Source organism: Typopeltis vanoorti, chromosome 1 (genome assembly GCF_054136105.1).
Source record: "Typopeltis vanoorti isolate ZY-2024b chromosome 1, IOZ_Tvanoo_1.0, whole genome shotgun sequence".
In the NCBI taxonomy this organism is placed as follows: Eukaryota; Metazoa; Arthropoda; class Arachnida; order Uropygi; family Thelyphonidae; genus Typopeltis; species Typopeltis vanoorti.
This window is the reverse complement of record NC_143549.1, coordinates 162,144,015-162,166,239: the sequence shown is the minus strand read 5'-3', so window position 1 is coordinate 162,166,239 and position 22,225 is coordinate 162,144,015. Positions and strand designations below refer to the sequence as shown.

The following is a 22,225-nucleotide window of genomic DNA, read 5'->3' as shown; positions in this document are numbered from 1 at the left end:
GATGATAAATCGAGCTGTTTATACCTTCAAATATCGGCTGGAGTGGTATGTTCTGCTTGTGAATGGGTAAACCATAAATTTTCAGGGAACAAGCATAGTGCGAAAGTAGTTTTTTAACTGTATCCTCGGCCAAGAAGTGACTGATAATTTTCTGTTTTCTTTTTATCCAATTTGTTGGGTTATAGTTAACAATCTTAGAGTTAATTATAATCAGAACTGTAAGTAATCCAGGATCTTAACTCTAATACAACAACTCTTACTAGGACACCATTTCTGCTGTAATACAACTATCTACAAGAATTTTCTCTGATGTTCTAAATAGAATACAGCTTTGATGTAGTTTATTTTATTTTCTACTAGAGGATAGGCCAGCAGAATAATGTTTGATCAATTCTTGTAGATAAACTTATATATTGGTGATACATAATTGTTAATTTTTAGGGAAAGACAACGTATACTAATATTAATTAAAAAACTTTAATTAATACTTCCTATATTTCGGTAATGTTACATTAACATCTTCAGGGAACCTAAAAACTAATGATGTGTGCACGCAGGCACTAACAATGAACAAATATGGCTGAATACAAAACTGAAGTCAGTCCTAGGCACCTAAAAGGTGCCACCTAGTGGGCTAAATTGGATAGTAGTCTTGGCTGTTGGGATGATGTTCTAAGAATGCAAGTTTTCCATATCTGGGGCAGCCTCATGCATCCAAATTTGTTGAGGTTTGGGGAGTTCTTTTAGAACTGAGGCTGATTTGAGGAATAATCTCTCATATTTAAACTTGCTGCAGTGTAGTAGTAAAGTAGCTTTCTTCCAGCGTATTTTATGGCGGGTGTCCAAAGCATGGTCAGCAAGTGGCTGTATTGGTGGAAATGGATATAATCCTTATGTTCAGATATTCTGATATTAGCTGTCCTGCCTGTTTGGCCATAGTAAGACTGCAACTACAAGGGACCTGGTATACTCCAGGTAGGTCTAGGGGAAGTAGCTGATCCTTGGGGGAGTGGATAAGAGATGCCTATTTTTTATATGGTTTATAACAAGTTCTCAAGTCATATTTTTTTTAGCATTTTTGTTAACTTTTCAGAAGTATCCTGAATATAAGGAATGGTGATAGATTTAGAGTAGTTCTGTTATGGAGGGGGGGGCAGGGGTTTGAGGTTAATTAGTTTTACTATTTTGGATTTTATGGGGGTTGTAGCCATTGGCTACAAAGGTGTTAAGAATGGTTAAGTTCAGTAGTAAGGGCATTATTGTCTGAACTGATTAATTTTAGCCTGTTATATAGGGTTTTTATAATCCCATATTGTTGGGAGTTGGGGGGGGGGGGGTGATTGCTGGTGAATGTATCTACCTGTATGTGTAGGTTTTCTGTAAACAGAGAAAGCCAGGGATCCATCAGGCTGGCATGTAATCAGAGCGTCTAGGAAAGGGAGATTGTTTTCTTTTTCCAAGGTAAACTGGATCCTGGGGTGTTGAATGTTTAAGTGTGATAAGAAGTTGTGGAGTGTGTCCAAACCATGCGGCCAAATAGAAAACACATCATCTACATAGCATAGCCAAACAGTAGGTTTAAGTAATGCCAAGTTTAAGGCTTTTTCTTCAAAGGTCTCCATAAAGAAGTTGGCCAGAGGTGGAGAACCCATGGCTGTCCCCCTCTATTTATTTAAAAAAATTTCCCTGCTAAACCAAATAGCCTGAGTTCATGGTGAACTGAAATAGGGCTGAGGTATCGGGAGGAAATTTGGCTTGGATGAGGTCCAAAGTATCTTTGAGTGGGACATTGCTGAATAAGGAGACATCAAAACTGACCATTACGTCAGTGTGTTGGAGGAAGAGGTTTTCTATACTGGCTTTAAAGTGGACTGAATTTTTTTGTGTGAAGGTGTGTTACCAGTATATTGTGTGAGCACTTTGGCTAAATGTTTGGCTAATTTGTATGTGGGGGGGGAATCGATGCCATCCACAATGGGGCGTAATGGCACATTCTGTTTATGGATTTTTGGAAGCCCATGCATTATGGGAGGTCTAAAGTTAAAAGGTTTTAGTTTGTTAGTCATTTCCACAGGCCAAGAAGTAACCTTCTTAAGGAGCCTATGGAGCGTTCTGATTTGGGAGCTGGGCTCATATTCTATACGGAGGTAAGTAGACCGATCTAACAGTAAAGAGGAAAGCTAACTTGTGTAGTCAGTTTTGTTTAGAACTACCATTGCATTTCCCTTATCCACTATTTTACTGTTATTTTTTATTTCCTGCAGAGCTTTGAATTCTTCTTTAGATAGGTTGCTTTTTGGAGGTTTAGCTTAGGTAAAAACACCAGCTACATCTAGTCTAATAAATACTCATCGCGGTATCCTCCCGCGATGAGTCTTCGGACTCCTTGGAGGTGTCAATAATAATAATAATATTGTTGGCAATATGGTTGGAAAGGGTGTGGATACCATGTTCTACCTGAATCATTGTTTCTTCAGAAGGGATTTTTTTCAGTGCTATGGCAAGTGTGGTCTAGGGAGAGTGTGCTGATTGCTTCAGGCTTCAAGGTAATGGATGACAGTTTATTACTGTGCTGAGAGGTAGTTGAGGTTTGCAAGCTGAGTTCTTATTTAAACTTTCAAATTTTTTAATGTGCCGACATTGTACTTTTTCAAATTCCTTTTCTGCTGAACAATTAGAGATGTTGGAGAGGATAGTCCAAAGGTCATCAATTCAGCATAGTGGCAGGCTCTTCTTCTAACGCACGAATAGCCTCGTTAGTGTTGGCCAAAAGAACGTGAGTAGCGGCAAGTTGATCCCGTAAAAGAGCGAAGCTAGTGCATCTATATATGCGAAGAGCTTTAAGAGAAGTGAGTCGGTGCTTTAATTTTACACCATTAGGGTTCACATTATTATCCCAGCAGCGTTTTAGAAAGGCTAATCAATTCAGTTGTCTGGAGATCTTCAGTTTTAACTTTGTGTATTGACGAGCCTCGTGTGCGATAGAATCTCCATGGATTATTGTAATTCTTGGAGATAAACTTATACGTTGGTGATACATAACTGTTAATTTTTAGGGAAAGACAACATATACTATTATATTAATTAAAAAAGTTAAATTAATACTTCCTATATTTCGGTAATGTTACATTACCATTTTCAGGGAACATAAAAATTAATGCTTTCTTTTAGGCTTACATGGTGACTTACACAGCTCCAATAGTGTACAACAAATAAGGGAGACAAGGGGCAACCAACCACCTGCAAGCAAGAACCATGTGAACAACTTATCAAGCCATACCTTAAATAGCGGCCAACTTGCGCTACTTGAAAAAGGCCTTAACTACGCAGAAGCACCTAAAAAGGTCAATAAATTGGATTTTATTTACCACATAGAAAGAGGCATTAGGTCCCTACCCAACAAAATAGCCGATAAAATACGATTAGAAACTAGCAATGCTCTGAACAATAAGAAAACCATACATAATAATCTTACAAAAACGGAACTAGCAGCAATAAAGTCATTGAAAGCCAACCAAGACATCATTATAATGAAATCGTATAAAGGCAATGCCACTGTCATCCTTGACAGGTCAACATCCATCCATCAGATGAATGAACTAGTATCTGATAACAGCACCTGGTCAACTATAACCCAACAAACAGGATAAAGAATAAAACAGAGAAACTACTTAAGTCCGTCACTTCATGGCCATCAGACACGGTTAAAAAACTTATACCCCACTACGCCCACTCTCCCAGAATATATGGTGTCCTGAAAGTACACAAACAAAATGTGCTGCTTCGACCTATTGTGGAAGGAATAGATAGCCCTAATTACCACTTAGCCAAGAAATTAGCATCAACACTCAAGGAGTTAGTAGGTCATTCCCCTCCTACATAAAGAACACACAACACTTTATAAACAAAATTAAAAACATAACACTCGACAAAGATGACTTATTAGTCAGTTTTGACATTTCTGCCCTTTTCACAAATGTCCCAATCAACGACACAATCCTTCTACTATAGAACAAATTTCCGCCTGACATTATGGCCCTCTTTGCTCACGTACTACAGTCCAGTTACTTCGTGTGGCAAAATAAATTTTACCTACAAAAAAGAAAGTACCACCATGGGCTCATCACTATCCTCCCAATCGCTAACTTCTATATGGAAACTTTTGAACAAAGTGCTCTTGATTCCGCCACTCTAAAACCTACAGTGTGGCTTAAACACGTTGATGATGTGTTCGTTATCTGGCCGACAAATGCTAAACACATTCCTTAGCCACCAGAACAAAAAACAACATGAACGCATACAATTTACCATTGAAATTGAAAATCAGAACTCGCTCCCGTTCCTGGATACACTGGTCACACATCTTCCTTCAGGCAGTCTATCCTTCACGGTCTACTGCAAACCGACACACACTGGCCAATACATACATGCTAATTCATACCACCACCCATCACAAAAATATGGCGTCATTAACACCCTTAAAAACAGAGCTATAACAATTTGCTCCAACTAGCAAGCTCTGAAACAGGAACTAAAAATCATCAGCGACACATTCGTAAATAATGGCTTAACAAAAATACTATCAATAAAATACTTCATAAAACATCAAAAAGAAATCTAGACTACTAAAACCATAGCCATCCCACACATTAAAGGGTTATCGGAAAAAATCAACAGAATCCTACACCAATATAACCTCGATGTCATCTTTAAACCACCTACTAAACTTAAAACATATTCAACTCCTCTAAGGATCCTCTCCTTCCATTAGCACATCCTGGAGTTTATTGCATCCACTACACCTGTAACTTACCTACAATCCCTATACGTAAGAAAGAACACATAAGACACATTAAATATAACATTTTGGTGAAGCAGGCCTCTCAGATCACACTCTCAACACCTTACACCAAATCGACAGGAAAAGTACACGCTCTTTACACCATATTAAAACCTGGTATGAAAGAAAATTTAAGGAAGCCTGCAAAATTCTGATAAACCACCCAAATATCAACAATAATGGCGGCATGAAAATTCCAAGAATCTGGATGGCACACATTCAGCCCGCCTAACACGTAGCATCCAGCATACATCAGGATTCTAGGCAACCTTCAGCCAGTATTGGAAACTATTCTATACCAACAGGTTGGAATATATATGTATGATCATGATGCTAATATATATATATATATATATATATATACACACGCACAGACTTGTTGTTACTTCCAATGTAATTTTGCATAATATTAATAATAGAACTCTGGCGTTGATGTATATTTTTATTTTTTATTTTATTTTCATTTTTTTTTTCGCCAGAGGTCAGGCCAATAATTGTTGCAACGGTTGATCAGTAACTTTAACAAACCATGTAGATTGTAGTGTAACCTGTTTTCTGTATATAGTGCATATGCTCCAGAAGATGACCTTGATATAAAGGTCGAAACATCGAAAGTGGATCTTAGTTTATATTAAACTAAAGTTTTACTCAAACAAGGTAGTTGTCTCCATAATTTTCCAAAATGTATAAAAAATAATGATATGTGCACTCAGGCACTAACAATGAACAAATAAGGCTAAGAACAAGAACTGAAGTTGGTCATAGAGTCCTAAAAGGTGCCACCTAGTGGGCTAAATTGGGTAGCAGTCTTGGCTGTTGGGATGATGATCTAAGAATGCAAGCTTTCCATATTTGGGGCAGCCTCAACAAATTTGCATCCAAATTTGTTGAGGTTTAGGGTGTTTTTTTAGAGCTGAGGTTGATTCTAGGAATAATATCTCATATTTAAACTTGCTGCAGTGTAGGAAGGTGGTTTTTTCTTCAAGCGTATTTTATGGTGGGTGTCCGAAACATGGTCAGCAAGTCCTGAATGGTGAGATTGGTGGAAATGGATGTAATCCTTACGTTCAGATATCCTGATATTAGCTGTCCTGCCTGTTTGGCCATTGTAAGACAGTTTGCAACTACAAGAGACCTGGTATACTCCAGGTAGGTCTAGGGGAAGTGGCTGGTCCTGGGGAGTGGATAAGAGATGCCAATTTTTTATATGGTTTGTGATAAGTTGGAAAATTGTTTGGAAAAAGAAAACAATAACAATCTCCCCTTCCTAGACACATTGATCACACACCAGCCTGATGGATCGCTGGCTTTCTCTGTTTACAGAAAACCTACACGTACAGGTAGACACATTCACCAGAAATCCCCCCCCCTCCCAACAATATGGGATTATAAAACTCTATATAACAGGGCAACATTAATCAGTTCAGATAACAATGCCCGCTACTGAACTTAACCATATTCTTAACACCTTTGTAGCCAATGGCTACAACCCCCATAAAATCCAAAAAATATTAAAACCAATTAACCTCAGACTCCCCCCCCTCCCCTCCCTGCATAACAGGGACTACTCTATATCTATCACCATTCCTTATATTCGGGGTACTTCTGAAAAGTTAACAAAAATCCTAAAGCAATATGATGTGACAACTTGTTACAAACCATATAAAAAATTGGCATCTTTCATCTGCTATCCCAAGGACCAGCCACTTCCCCTAGACCTACATGGAGTATACCAGGTCCCTTGTAGTTGCAAACTGTCTTACTACGGCCAAACAGGCAGGACAGCTAATATCAGGATATCTGAACATAAGGATTATATCTGTTTCCACCAATGCAGCCACTCAGGATTTGCTGACCATGCTTTGGACACCTGGCATAAAATATGCTGGAAGAAAGCCACCTTACTACACTGCAGCAAGTTTAAATATGAGAGATTATTCCTAGAATCAAATTTGGATGCATGAGACTGCCCTAAATATGGGAAGCTTGCATTCTGAGAACATTATCCCAACAGCCAAGACTACTACCCAATTCTCACTAGGTGGCACCTTTTAGGACTCTAGGACCGACTTCAGTTCCTGTCTTCAGCCATATTTGTTTATTGTTAGTACCTGCATGCACATATGGTTATTTTTTATGTTCCATGAAGATGGTAATATAACATTAGTGAAATATAGGAAGCATTAATTAAAGTCTTTTAATTAATATAATAGTAAATGTTGTCTTTCACTAAAAATTAACAGTAATCGTTGATCAAATCATAGTCTCTTTGTCATTCTGTTTGAAATGTAATATAGCTTGTCTCTGTATATATATATATATATATATATAGGTAGAAACATCGAGAAATTAAAGTAATTATTTCTAACACGGTTGAAATCTCCACAATTTGTCTGAAATGAGTAAATGCCACATGATCTATACCATTCATGTGCTGACGATCACACCACTTCCTAATCTCCAGTGCACTCTGGTCTGTCCTGCATAATGTGAATTGATATTGATCCAAAAGGGACATGAACAAAATAAACTTTAAGTTACAAAAGTAGTTTTGTTTCAATTGATATCCAGAAGGGAAAAAAAAAAAAAAAATATATATATATATATATATGTAGAAAGTATTTTACCTTGGGTACAATAAATGTTAAAAATACCAAGCTATTTTAAATTTTAAACTTGGTTTTACTCCATTTCCCGAGTAAGCAAACAGACAAACAAGTCAAGTTTGCACCTGCAAGTGTTGCAAGTCTAGCTGACCCTGCACGTAGTGCAAGATCAAGGCAACTCATGGTAAAAGTAGAATAAGCTCTGATCACCAATCTTAATATTTACCCTTAATACAAAGCACATCTCCTGGAGGAGATGTATGATGCTTTGTATTAAAGGCAAGGGGCCACTACCCAGACTGGTTTCGACCTTTATTGAGGTCTCATCAGTGGGAGCCAGGCTAGAAATACCAAGATTTTAGTAATACAGAGCTTATTAGTATTTTACCAGAACAAGTTACCATAAAGTGTTTTAACCTTATTAAATAAAAATCTCAGGAGGAGATATAAATGTAGAAAGTATTTTACCTTGGGTACAATAAATGTTAAAAATACCAAGCTATTTTAAACTTGGTTTTACAAAACAACATACATCTCCTCCAGGAGATGTGCTTTGCATTAAGGGTAAATATTAAGATTAGTGATCAGAGGTTATTCTACTTTTACCAAGAGCTGCCTTGGTCTTGCACTACTTTGAGGGTCAGTTAGACTTCCAATACGTGCAGGTGCAAACTTGACTTGTTTGTCTGTTTGCTTACTTGGGAAATGGAGTAAAACCAAGTTTAAAATAGCTTGGTATTTTTAACATTTATTGTACCCAAGGGAAAATACTTTCTACATTTATATCTCCTCCTGAGATTTTTATTTAATAAGGTTAAAACACCTTATGGTAACTTGTTGTGGTAAAATACTTATAAGCTCTGTATTACTAAATTCTTGGTAGTTCTAGCCTGGCTCCCACTGATGAGACCTAAGTTCAAGGTCAGTAAAGAGTGACCGAGTATTGCACTACCTTAAGGATCACCTGTAAGCAGAGACCATCAGTGGATTCCAGTAGCAGATTAGGCGAACCAATGAGAGAGCTTCATTCCTGCAGCCGAGAACTTCTTCTTGTGACCGATATTACAGCTTGGATTCAGATCACGCGAACGTATGAGAGAGCTCCAACACCTGTGGTAAGCCCTGAAGAGACTGCAGCTTTGGTAAGAAATCCTTTGTTTGTCTCTTACATTCCCTTTGTCTATTTTACGCTCTTTGTCTGCTCGATTTTAAGTACAATCTATGGGAATTTACTTTTCTAACATAGGGCCTCCCCATACTTCTTGAGCAATGTCTTTGGCCTTACCAAGGGTGAGAACCCTCGGTTTTGAAATAGATGAGAGAATTGATAAGAGGGTGTTCGCTAAATCTATTAGTAATTATGTAGGGGCAGAAAATATCTCCGGTTTTACACCGTACGGTGGCGGCAGGGTTCAGGTCGTCTGCAAAAACGCTGAAACAAGAGATAAACTACTAAAGGGTATTGAATGCGAAGGGAAAAGTTTTAGTTCATTTGTAATAGGAAGCATAGCCAAAATAGTGAAAATAGATAGGTTCCCGATCGAATACCCAGAGGAAGACGGCGATATAATCTCTAGGGTTTTTTCGCAATGGGGACCCATTCGCGACATAAGAATTGGTAGAGACGCAGATTTCCCTTAGTGGAAATCGGGAGAAGTATCGTTCTCCATCATAATGCAGAAGGAAATCCCCAACTTCATTATGATCGGTTCAGCCAAGGTGATGATAAATTATCCTGGCGTGAGGAGACAATGCTTTCGGTGCGGGTCGCTCGGGCACCTGGCCGCAGACTACAATAAGAACAAATGTAAAAACTGCATGAAGGCGGGTCATGTGATAACCCAATGTAAAGCACTCTGCCTGAAATGTAGGGAGGCTCCCCACAGGGTAAACAATTGCTCTAAAAGGACAACAGTAGAGAGAACAGGAGGCACCATATCGCCAATCCTGGCTAACATTCCTGCAAACAATCCGGAACCTACAGAGGGAGACTCCCTTACGCCAGAGGAAACTGTGAATGAGGCTAACGTTATAGATGAAGCCTTATTTCCAACACTTCAAACCCCAATCATAGAGGAAATAAGTAACGGAAATCATTCACCGCCTAGCAATAATACAAAGAAAAAGCGTAAAGCAAGGAATAATATTGAAACTGAAGAAAATAGCAACGAACCTATAGAGGAAAGATGGGGGGGTGGGGGGGGGGGGGGGTGGGGGGGGGGGGGGGTGGGGGGGGGGGGGGGTGGGGGGGGGGGGGGGTGGGGGGGGGGGGGGGTGGGGGGGGGGGGGGGTGGGGGGGGGGGGGGGTGGGGGGGGGGGGGGGTGGGGGGGGGGGGGGGTGGGGGGGGGGGGGGGTGGGGGGGGGGGGGGGTGGGGGGGGGGGGGGGTGGGGGGGGGGGGGGGTGGGGGGGGGGGGGGGTGGGGGGGGGGGGGGGTGGGGGGGGGGGGGGGTGGGGGGGGGGGGGGGTGGGGGGGGGGGGGGGTGGGGGGGGGGGGGGGTGGGGGGGGGGGGGGGTGGGGGGGGGGGGGGGTGGGGGGGGGGGGGGGTGGGGGGGGGGGGGGGTGGGGGGGGGGGGGGGTGGGGGGGGGGGGGGGTGGGGGGGGGGGGGGGTGGGGGGGGGGGGGGGTGGGGGGGGGGGGGGGTGGGGGGGGGGGGGGGTGGGGGGGGGGGGGGGTGGGGGGGGGGGAAATCTTCAGTTAATGAAATGAAAGTTTGAAAATTACATTAATGTAATTTTCAAATGAAAGTTTGAAAATTACATTAATGTAATTTTCAAATGAAAATTAAATTAGCTTATTATTTCTTGGCAAAATTATTAATTATATAACGCAATTTTTATTTTGATTTCACTTAAAAAATGCAAATGCAAAAAATGTGGCAACTGTGTCGTCTACTAAAACACCAAATTCAAACTGCTAAGAACTGCTTTTTTATGCGCAGTCAGTTATGTAATTCGGGGAATTCCCAATAAATGAAATTCGTAAGAATTTAGAATTTTCTTAATTGAAATGAGAATGCAATTCTACAAAATTCTCAGAATTTTCTTGAATTACAGATTTTTCCCTAACTTAGACTTAAGGTTGGTCGCGTAAAACATACAAATTTGTAAGTTCTTAAAATTAACTTATTTAAGTATCACATACAGACTACAAAATCAAAAAACTTACTGCATTACATGTATCTATACCGAGTATAAGATTCCACATATCTGCTCTCAAACTGGATGGAGAACCTTGTTTGGAATATTCTCTTACTACAGATGAATCCCCTACTTCCAGTACTTAAAAATAAATAAATAAATAAATATCAGATTTAATTTATAAATGCAATTTCCAAATATACATTTATTCCCTTTAATATATAATCTGTGTGTGTGTGTGTGTGTGTGTGTGTGTGTGTGTGTGTGTGTGTGTGTGTGTGTGAGAGAGAGAGAGAGATACACTGTACTGTACTACCTTGTCATTCATAAATCTCCTTAAATTTTTAACATTATGTTTTTCAGATCATAATGTGATCAAAAATATTCTAGTCTGCATCTGGATATAGCACAGAAATTCGGCTATCATCTTCTCTCTCTCTCTCTCTCTCTGTGATACAGTAAGCCAAGGGTATTGCACCCTTTCAATAAATTATACAAGTCAATATCTAAATGTCTTAAATATGTTTGTATACAGATGTAAGGAATATTTAAAATAAGAGAGCAGAGTTTCTTGAACTGATTAAGTTAGTATGCCCAAAGATAATCAGTATAAGTGAAATGTAGTGTCTGTGTATGATGCGATTTCGGGAATAGAATGGAAAGGGTATACAGTTTTCTGGGATACAAAGCTGAAAAGAGTAGGGAGAGTATCGTTAATGACTGCAGAGGAATTGTATCTACAAGTGTGGAAGTTGATGTGCAAGTTTTGAATCTGTGTGGTGTGAAGTTGAAATTAACAGGATGCTGTTATAGGCCAGGGAATGTAGAGAATACTGATTGTGAAATGCTTAAGTAAATTGGTTGGACATGTAAAAAGAAGGTAATCTTGATGGGAGACTTGAATTATAAGAATATAAAATGGAAGGAGACAGTGTATGGGAACAAGAAAAGTGAGTTTGTTCATTTGATGAAGGATAAATATCTTAAGCAGCATGTGATTGAAGCAACTAGTGGATTTAGTATTTTGGATTTGGTGATAACTTTAGAAGATGTAGTTGTTAATGAAGTACTGACCATGCCACCAGCTGGTGAGAATGATCATTAGGTACTTGTTTGGGAAGTGGTGAAACAAGAAAAGGTTACTGCAAAAAAAAAAAAAAAAAGAATATATGTGTAATTGTAAGGTGGGTTATTATGAAAAGCTTTGTAATCAACTAGCATCAACATGTTGGATAGATGAGCTGTGCAGAAAGGATATTGACAGTACATGGAAATTCATAAGCCAGTATCTATCTGACACAAGCAATACCACATACCAAGGGTTAAGTGGCTAAATAGAGTAGAGGTGAAATAGATGGACAGCAAAATCAAGCAAGCCATGTTGGAAAAAGAAAAGGTTAAGTAAGTAGGTACAAGATGGTGGCAATCAGATCCATGAAGAATACAAAGTGTAGGCTAGGAAGGTGATGAGCATGGTAAAGAAAAAAAAAGAAAAAAAGATGCAGTACATGAAGCGATTGGCTGGTCAGGCCAGGTTAATTCAAAGAAATTCTTCTGCTATATGGCAAGCAAGGAAAAATAATTAAGGCAGGTTGATACTAGTGGATAGTCATGGCAGAAGAGTGACTATTGAAAGACTACAGTGGAATTACTGAATAAGCACTTTATCAAAGCATATCATACACATGGGTCAGTTGTTGTGGTTAAAGGGTTGGAAAGGCTGGTGAGAAGGATTCAGCATTGGGTTAACAACAATTGCATTATCTTTGATGGACAGCATGGATTTGATAAAGGGAGGTCAAGTTTTAGTAATCGACTTACTTATTACAATAAGATGAGAGCTTCATTGGACAAAGGAGATGGACACACAGTAGTATACTTAGATATTGCAAAGGCTTTTGATAGACTGCTGCATGAGTTTATAAGTTGATATTAAACTAGAGTGATGGGGTTGGATATTAGACTAGCACATTGGATTGGAGATTAGCTATCTGATAGGTATCAGCAAGTTGTGTATCAGGGAGAACAAGAGGTCATCCCTGGAAGCTTATTAAATTGGATGTGAACAAGGGAATGAGAATATAATAAGTTTAGTTTAATCCTTTATCCAAGTGTGAGCAAACAAAGTTTGCACCTGAAAGTATCTTCAGGACTGGGGTAAGGTAGTGCAACACCAGGCAACTCGTTGCAAAGGTGGAGAAAGATCTCATCACTCCTATCTCAGTATCTCCCATAATGTAAAGCACATCTCCTTGCGGATATGTGTAATGCTATGCATTAAGGCAAGGGCCACTACCTATACTGGTTTCGACATTTATTGAGGTCTCGTCAGTGGGAGCCAGGCCCAGTAGTGAAGATACAAAGGCAGAAGCAATGAGAGGTCATCCTAACCTATAGGAGTTGCCAAAGGGGTGTGCAATCTTATTATTAAATTACTCCGGATTCAGAGAAAGATGTTGAGAGTTTATTTTTCACTTGGTTAGACTATAATAAGTTTAGTTTAATCCTTTATCCAAGTGTGAGCAAACAAAGTTTGCACCTGAAAGTATCTTCAGGACTGGGATAAGGGAGATACTGAGATAGGAGTGCTGAGAGCTTTCTCCACCTTTGCAACAAGTTGCCTGGTGTTGCACTATCTTACCCCAGTCCTGAAGATACTTTCAGGCGCAAACTTTGTTTGCTCACACTTGGATAAAGGATAAAACTAAACTTATTATAGTCTAACCAAGTGAAAAATAAACTCTCAAGGGAATGAGAAGCAGGTGTTTTGCATACAGAGTTGTGAATGATTGGAATGCCTTGCCTGAAAGTGATGTCTGCAGAGAATTTGAATGTGTTTAAAGTGTGGTGTGATAAGTTGCGTATATGACAAAGAGACCTCCTAGATGAGTCATTGACTCCATGGGGGTCTTAGGTTAGTAATAATAATAATAACACTGGTGTAAACAATACCATGCAATATATAAAAGGGAGGCAAGTATTAGGAGAATTGGAAATGAATGTAACATTTTTTTCATTATGAAATTTGAAATTTAACAAATGTTAATTCATGGATGATGTCTCTGTCACCATCCTAATACTGCCAGTCCTGCAGTTCTTAATTTCCTTTCTTTATCTGTTGATTTTTAAGTGAAGTCACCTCCTTGGATATTTTCACATTCATACCCCAGTTGGCTTGCTCTTTCAAATGCCTAAGCATCTGTTATTACCAATTATCTTGCACATATTGTTCCATCTACCAGAATATATTATAAATTTAACCACCTTTCGAACACTTGTGATCTCTTTTCCAATATTGATCTTTAAAGTACAATGTGGATTTCGATGTTCTTCAGTTTATCTCAACTCTTTTACACTTATACATTCTCATGTTTAGCTTGATAGGAATGCCATGTGGAATGAGCTTTGTGATTTCTTTGCTTCATTTCTTTGGTGTATTAACTGTTTCCAGTATTCTTATCCAAATAGTGATTCCCTGTTCTGCCTCAAATTCTCATCTCTTATCTAAACTCTAGTTCTTCTCCAAGAATTGCACCATTATTCAAGACAAGAATTAAGCATATCCCAACTAGCTTTCATCAAAATCTCCATTCTTTTTTGTCCATACTAAAACTTGAAATATCTCAAATTCCTGGTATGTACCCAAATGATTATACAGGATATTATAATAGTACTACATTAAAAGTTGACATCATTACCAACTTCCTGTTAACAGCTTTCTTTTAAATTAGTCTGTAATTTGCTAGGACTCCAATTTTGTCAGATCCTATATTTTGGTCTTCCTCAGGATCTTTTTTGCACTTTCTTGATAACAAATACTTGCTTTACTAACTTTTTATTTCTCATTCCACCAGAGATTTGCTCCACATACACATTCCGTTTCTCAAGTATGCATAGATCTTGCCTGGAACACTCAGTAGGGAAATACCTCTGTAATTCTCACATTCAGTTTTATTTCCCTTTTTATATTTACTTAAAAATCTTATTACTGTGGCCACGTGTGTATGTTTAGCCATAAAGCTAATGTCATGTTCCTCCAAGTATACTCATTTTTAGTAACAAGTCTCCCATCGATTCCTTATGTTCACTTTCTAATCATCTTGCTAATTCTGATCATTTCTATATTTAATTTGCTATGTTCATTAAAAATTGTGCTGAATAACCAAAATGTTTTACTTCTTCTGTAGGTTGTTTTCAATGTACCTGCCTATTTCCATAGTCTGTCTTTAATTGCTGATTTTTTATGCTAAATTTATTATAGCAGTTATTCAGGTTATTCAGTTTAGTTAGAGAATTCTGCAGACTTGTACTAGATTTATTTAAGAGTATAACATCATTTGCATAAAGCGGAGCTGAGATTAACATCTTCAATTTTGATAATGATTCACATAGATGATCTTGAGTAATTTTTTGTATTTGAAATCTGTGGAGCATTTATGGCTAAACATACACACGTGGCCACAGTAATACGATTTTTAAGTAAACATAAAAAGGGAAATAAAACTGAATGTGAGAATTACAGAGGTATTTCCCTACTGAGTGTTCCAGGCAAGATCTATGCATACTTGAGAAACGGTTGAGAAGAATTGTGGAAGAAAAGCTTGGTGAAGAACAAGCTGGATTCAGGCCAAACAGAGGCTGTCAGGATCAGATCTTCACTTTATGACAAATAGTCGAGAAAGCATGGGAATATAACAAAGATCTGTATATAAGTTTTGTCGATTTGGAAAAGGCATATGATAAGGTGCCAAGAGAGAAGCTATTCAATACACTGCAGTTATATGGTGTCAATGAGGCATTATATCAAGCAATACTTAGTCTTTATTTGAGTTGTAAGTCAGCAGTTAGAATTGAAGGAAGTACAGGAAGATGGTTTAATGTTAAATCTGGTGTGAGACAAGGATGTACGTTATCCCCTCTGTTATTCATTATCTATATGAATCACATTATGAAGGAAAGTGGTATTAAACATGATCAAAATTGGAGATGTTAATGTCAGCTCTTTGCTTTATGTGGATGACGTTATACTTATAAATAAATCCGCTACAGGTTTGCAAGATTCCCTGACTAAATTGAATAATTGTTGTAATAGATGTGGTATGAAGGTCAGCATTGAAAAGACAAAGACAATGAAAATAGGCAGAATCATTGAAAATGTCAACTGTGTTGTGAATGGGGAACCTGTGGAACAAGTAAAACATTTCAGCTACTTAGGCACGATTTTTACTGAAGATGGTAAATTAAATACAGAAATAGACAACAGAATCAGCAAAGCTGGTATGGTGGGAAGTCAATTGAATAAATTCATATGGAATAAGAGAGAAATTAGTCGGAACACTAAATTAGCTGTATACAAGACAGTGTTCAAACAAGTTTTAACTTATGGATCTGAGAGCTGGGTCAGAAGTAAAACACTTGACCAAAGACTAGAGACCGCAGATATGAGAGTCCTGAGAAAGATTATAGGCGTGAACAGGGCATCAATGGCAGTATCATATTAAAATCGGGGATATTAGGAAAGAACTTGATATTGTCAGCATTCAGGAATGCGTTAGCAGAGCTAATCTCAGGTGGTATGGTCACCTAAACAGAATGGGCGAGGAAAGATTAGCAAAACAAGTGTTCTCTGCCAGGTTGGCAGCAAGACGACCCAGAGGAAGACCAAGATATAGGTGGATTGATACGGTACAAAGTGCCTTAGACGATAGAAATATAAGATCTGATAATGTTGGAGTCTTGAGAAGTAACAGACTGATTTGGAGGAAAATTGTAGATAGGAAGTTAGTAATGATATAATTTTTTCATGTAGTACTATCATATCCTGTACACCCCTTGTGGGTACATGGCAGGAATTTGATGATGATGATGATGATGAGAATAAGCATATCAGATATTATTAACATAATTAATAAGGACTTGGGAATGGATGACATATCACCATGTACTTTTAAGGAATGTGCACAGCAGTTAGCTATGTCCCTGACCTGCATATTTAATGAAAGTCTTGAAGTGGATAAGGTTCCTAAGGAATGGAAAGAAGGCAAAATAGTACCACTCTACAAGGATGATTCTAGGACAGAAGTTTCCGATCATAGACCAGTCTGTAAAACTGTGATTGTCGTCCAGGTGTTGGAGAGATTGGTTAGGAATAGAATATAAGATTGGGTTGATGGACATAGCATTCTTTATTATGGTAAGCATTGATTCCTAAAGGGTAGGTCCTGTTTTAGCAATTTACTTGTATTTTATAACAGGGTAATGGGTGTGTTAGATAAGGGAGAATCATATACAGTGATATTTTTGGACTTTGCAAAAGCATTTGATAGATTACCACATGATAGGTTGGAGTACAAGCTGCAGAGAATGGGAAGATGGATTGGTGAGTGACTCTCTGAACGATACTAGCAAGATGTGTATCTGGAGCAGTGTCTCAAAAAAAGGAGAGTAACCATGTCATGTGCCAGGATGGCATATGACATGGTTACTCTCCTTTATATTATATAAAATGCGAACTGATTGAGGATCCTCAGTTTTTATTATTATTATTTTTTTTTTTTTTATGCTGCCACTCACAAAAGGTTTGCAAACACATGATACATTTTGTACTGTGGGTGGGCTAAGGAATTTTTTTTAATACTTTCTTCAATTTTATATATTTTGTATATTTTGACTTTATTTTTCATGAGTACAGAAACCCTGCTCTAGAGATCAAACATGGAACTTTGGAAGCCACTTTAGGCTTCCAATAAGTGAGCTGGTTGTTTTACACCAGCAATCCCAAACATCTATGTCCATAGCAAAATTTGAACTCAAGAGTGGGTAGCTAACCACTAGTCCAACCAGGCAGCAAGTAGAGAAGAATTATAAGTAACATTGCTGATGTTAATCCACTTCAGTAAGATTTCAGTAGACTTTTGACTTGGCCAAAGAAGTGAGTTGTAGTTCTAATATGTAAGTGCAAGGTATTGCATTTTATAAGTCACCCTCCTTGCCTATTCTTTGTATTCCTCATGGAATTGATTATTATCAATCCTTTTATGTTACCTCCATAATGCTTTTTTCTCTATTGCATGCTTAATGTCTTCATTTGTCTATTTAACACCTACCTTATTTAACCTTCTGACCTTTGGAATACGTTTAGATATTGCTTCTACTAGATAGTTCTTAAATAGTACCCAAGCAGCATTGATCTCCTTTCCACCCAACTGCTCATTCCATGCTACAGCTGCAAACTGTCTCTTGAGCTTCTCATAATTACCAGCCTTGTAGTTCCACATATATCCTTTCCTCATGGAAGTACTCACATGGTTAGCAACCACCCAGGTAATCACTTCATGGTCACTCTCACCAACTGGATGATCTGACATGTCATTTATAATAGCATCCTCTAATGAGATGATCAAATCCAATACCCTCAATCCTTGTGTCCTCTGTTACATATTGCCTGAGGTAGTTGTCCCTCAAAAACTAAAAGTCATTTTTTTTTACTTCTGGTTGCTATCTCAACATCCCAATCATTATATAATTTCATTTTGGTTCTTGTGTCTTAGAGAGCAATGTGAATTATCTTGTTTTAGAATACATGGTTTGTATTTTGCATATTAATTATCTGTTCATATAAGCATTTGCATTGTGTTGTTAAGAGTAATTTCAAGCAACTGTTGTTGACTGTTAAGTAATATTACATGCATGTGCTAATATAATATGAATCCTCACATAACTATTAGTAAATTTATATATTCAAGCTGTAATGTCAGTAAAGACATGACAGCAAAGATTCTGACTAAGAAGATAGTTGTATTTTAATAACAACTAGCTTCATAATCACAGATTATATTTTTGTGATTAATGTATAATTGATGGAAACCTGGCAAATCTGTTTAAAACATTATCCCAATATCAATACATTAACTTTTCAATAAATTACATTCTATGAAGTTCTTGTAGATGTGACTTTATTGTGTAAAGGTTGGAGCTGAAATGCTCAATTCCAAATACAGATATGTTATATTCCTGGAAAACGTAATGTAGTTGCTGACTACTTATCCAGGGCCTTAGATGATAAAGTAGATGAAAGTACCAGTGCAAAAGGAAAGATAATGAACTTGATAGCCAAGGCAAATGAGGAAGAAGAAAACACGAGAAAACCCCCACACCTTCAGAATTGGAGCAAATTCTCCATTATAGATGCACAAAAATTAGATCCAACATGGGGAGGAATATATCAACGAATCAAAAATGGGGAGAAAATCTTGGAGGAACACTCCTTTTTGCAGTCTTTATTTTTGGATGATGATGGCCTCCTGATGGCAAAACATGATATCACCGGAAATTGGAAGAACAAAATAGTAGTTCCTGCTGTCATGATCCCTTGGGTGTTATATACCTTTCATGATGCTGATCTAGCAGGACACCAAGGGTTCTTTCGGACATGGGGGAGAATAAGAAACAGATATGTGTGGAAGGGAATGAGACGAGACGTTGAAAGTTGTGTTTTCATGTCATCTATGTCAAAGAAAATCAAATTACGGAGGAAAGGCTCCTCTTCAACCTTTCCCTATTCCTAGTTGCCCTTTTCAAGCTATAGTCATAGACATTATAGGTCCACTCCCTACTACCTCTAAAGGAAACAAGTATGTACTTGTTGTAATAGATATGTTCTCTAGGTTTCCAGAAGCCACAGCTATGAAGAATCGAACTGCACAAACAGTGGCTGACAAGTTGTTTAAGATGATCATTTCAAGATATGGAACCCCCCAAACACTCCTCACTGATCAAGGTTCAAACTTTACAGCTGAAGTTATGCTTCAATTATGTAAATTATTGAAGATAAAAAAGCTTTTCACTACTCCCTATCACCCCCAAGGAAATGGAATGTGTGAGAGGATGAATCGTACCCTGAAACAAACCCTATCCAAACTTGCAGATAATCACTTATATAATTGGGATAATTTCCTTCCACACACCCTTTTTGCCTGTAGAACAGCCCTGCATGCTGCTATAAAAGAAGCCCCTGCTGTAGTTTTATATGGTTTTGAAACACTGTTTCCCAGTGATTTCAAGGACTCGCATGCAAGCTCAGGATTCCCAGACATTGATGAGTACTTTAACAATATAATCTCTGAAAACAAAGTTGCATATGACCTAGTAGCAGAAGCCAGTCAAAACAGCTTTATGCAAATAAACTAAGAAACTACAAGGAATTAAAACCTGGAAACTTAGTACTTTTACGACAAGAGCATAGTAACAAGAAAACAGGAAAGTTTGGAAAATGTGCAATAGGACCTTATGAAATTGTTGAAAAGACATCACCTGTCAACTTTCGAATAAGAGAATCTACAGGATTGAAAAGAACAATAATTGTCCACTCAGACTAATTGAAATTGTTCATGAAGAGACCTGACAAATTAGTCTGCCTAGGAGATTCTGTAGAGGCAATATGGGGAAAAAGAAAGGAATTACCAGAGAAAAAGTAATTACAGAAGGAACACAAATATTACAAAACAGCCAAAACACAGTAGTATTAATGCAGAACATGAATTGAATTCGGAAGAGACAGTCCCATACTACAGACATAGAAGACACGCGGAATTTGATAATGAAGGTAACAAGAAATTTAATGAGAAAGAGAATCAGAATAAATGCACAAGTCATTATAAGGAACCAAGTTTTATTCAAACTAGGTACTACTTAAGAAATCAAAAAAGAAATATGTAGACTAATTCCTCCATAAAAGAGCTTAGTGTGAAAGGCTCACCCTTTCAGAGAAAGGGTGAGCCTTGTTAAACTGTGAAAAATTGTTTTGCATATTTTTGTTTTATTTTTCATTCACATTTAACATAATATACCATATACCAAGCAAGACTCGTGTAAATATTATTAAATGTAAACAACTTATTTTACAATTTAATATTCATATAACTACCTTAATTTTGCCTAATATTTAATCAAAGATATATGTATTAATAGTGATAAGACTGTATTAAATATTATTAAGCTATTTTAATTATTACTATGTTAATATTACTATGTTAATAATAATAAGAACTTGTATTTGATAATTTAACTGCGCATTATTTGAAATGTAAATATTCTCTATTTATTCCTGTTCGTAGAAGTTTAACGTTATGCAATAGCTCAATTTTATTATATTTTGTTTGGTTGTCATGGAAACGTATGTAAGTGAACGAGCACGTTTTTGGAACAGAACGTGGGGAGAAAACTGAAAGTTTACTAAAAAGGAATTAGAAAGAAATCACGTGAGCAATTGAGGGGGAAAAACAGATATATAAGCGACGAACGTGGGAATTATTAATTAATTAGGAGATTAGAGATTTATTAAAGAGAGATTGGCATTAGGTTGGAATCGGGCATTCGGAAATCACAGTGCGATAATAGCGAGTTGGCAAGTCACTCGAGCAGCTAAATAAATTCTACTAGTCGAGAGGCGGTTAGCTAATAAGTTGTAGAATAACAATTATAGCTATGGAAGACAGCTGAGTGACTACTAAATAGACTAGCAATACTTGAGTTGAGATATAATTCCAGCGCCGACCTTTCAAAAACATACGGAACCTTGAAGCAAAGTACGAAGTTACTAGAGAATAATACAGGCTGTAAAATTGTGTTTGGAATTATAGTGCCTAAAGAATTAATTGAATGCCGGAGGAATGAACAACTGTGCTCATCAAACCTAAAGTTAAGGAATTATTCTATTGCTTTATTTCATGAGTGATCAGTAGTACTTTATACAACAACGTTTGTTTATGTGTATAGTGACTGAAGATTAATTCAGTTATTGCTTAGAAGAATTATTTTAAAAGAGTGCCGTTTATTGTTAAAAGTGTTTACGGTTATAAAAAGTGTTTATGTATAAGTTGATGAAGATAGAAGATTATCGGTAAGATTATTCCAACCATTAATATTCCTTTACAGAAAAGCGTGAGAGTTTCATCCTAGAATTTCCTTATACTAACAGTAACTATTGAGGAAGTTAGCTAAAGTGTAAATTTAAAAGTGTTTGTTTGTGAAGAGGTATTACTGTAATTTTTGTTGTATTTGGAACTTAAAGAACTGTGAGAAGACTGTATTAGAGACAACAGAATTACCATTGTCTGAGCTTGCATTACTTTATTATCAGAAAGGCTGAAGTGTTTATAATAACTTATTTAGTATTTTGATCTTAAGTGTATAATTTGTGATTTTAAAATTAAATGTTTGTTTTTGTTTATCTAAAGTTGTATTTTGCCTGAATCTCTTTTACTGCACCATTCATAAAATATTCGAACCAATGCAGGTAAATTAAGTAAGCCAAATATACTCGGCCAGTATATATTTTAAGGAGAGATAGTTGAAGGTTGATTTTTCTTCAATTCTTGAACTAATTCAGATATAGAGTGGCGCAGTCTTTAAATATAAATTTTCTCTATATTTGAATTAGAAATCAACTAGCAACCTTCTATTTGGTTAAGAACATCGTAGTAACTAACATGTCGGATCCAAGGTACAGATTAAGTAGAAGTGGGATCCAACAGTAACATGATGATGAATCACAATGCTTTTGAAGTAACCACTATTATTGTGTCACTAATCAAGAATCACATGATCAGCATCCTCATCTACACAGTCAGAATGTCACT

At 37.4% G+C, this 22,225-nt stretch overlaps 1 protein-coding gene across 6 annotated transcripts in view; it reads right to left on the bottom strand.

The window, feature by feature from the left end:
* The window catches only part of LOC150110589 (TBC1 domain family member 19), a 476,985-nt gene that overhangs the window by 229,769 nt on the left and 224,991 nt on the right, over positions 1-22,225 (bottom strand). For all 6 annotated transcript variants that reach the window (XM_090395037.1, XM_090395020.1, XM_090395012.1 and 3 more), the window contains exon 10: positions 10,615-10,727. In XM_090395037.1, coding sequence (XP_090251163.1) covers positions 10,615-10,727 — 113 coding nt within the window. The remainder of the gene's footprint in view (positions 1-10,614; positions 10,728-22,225) is intronic.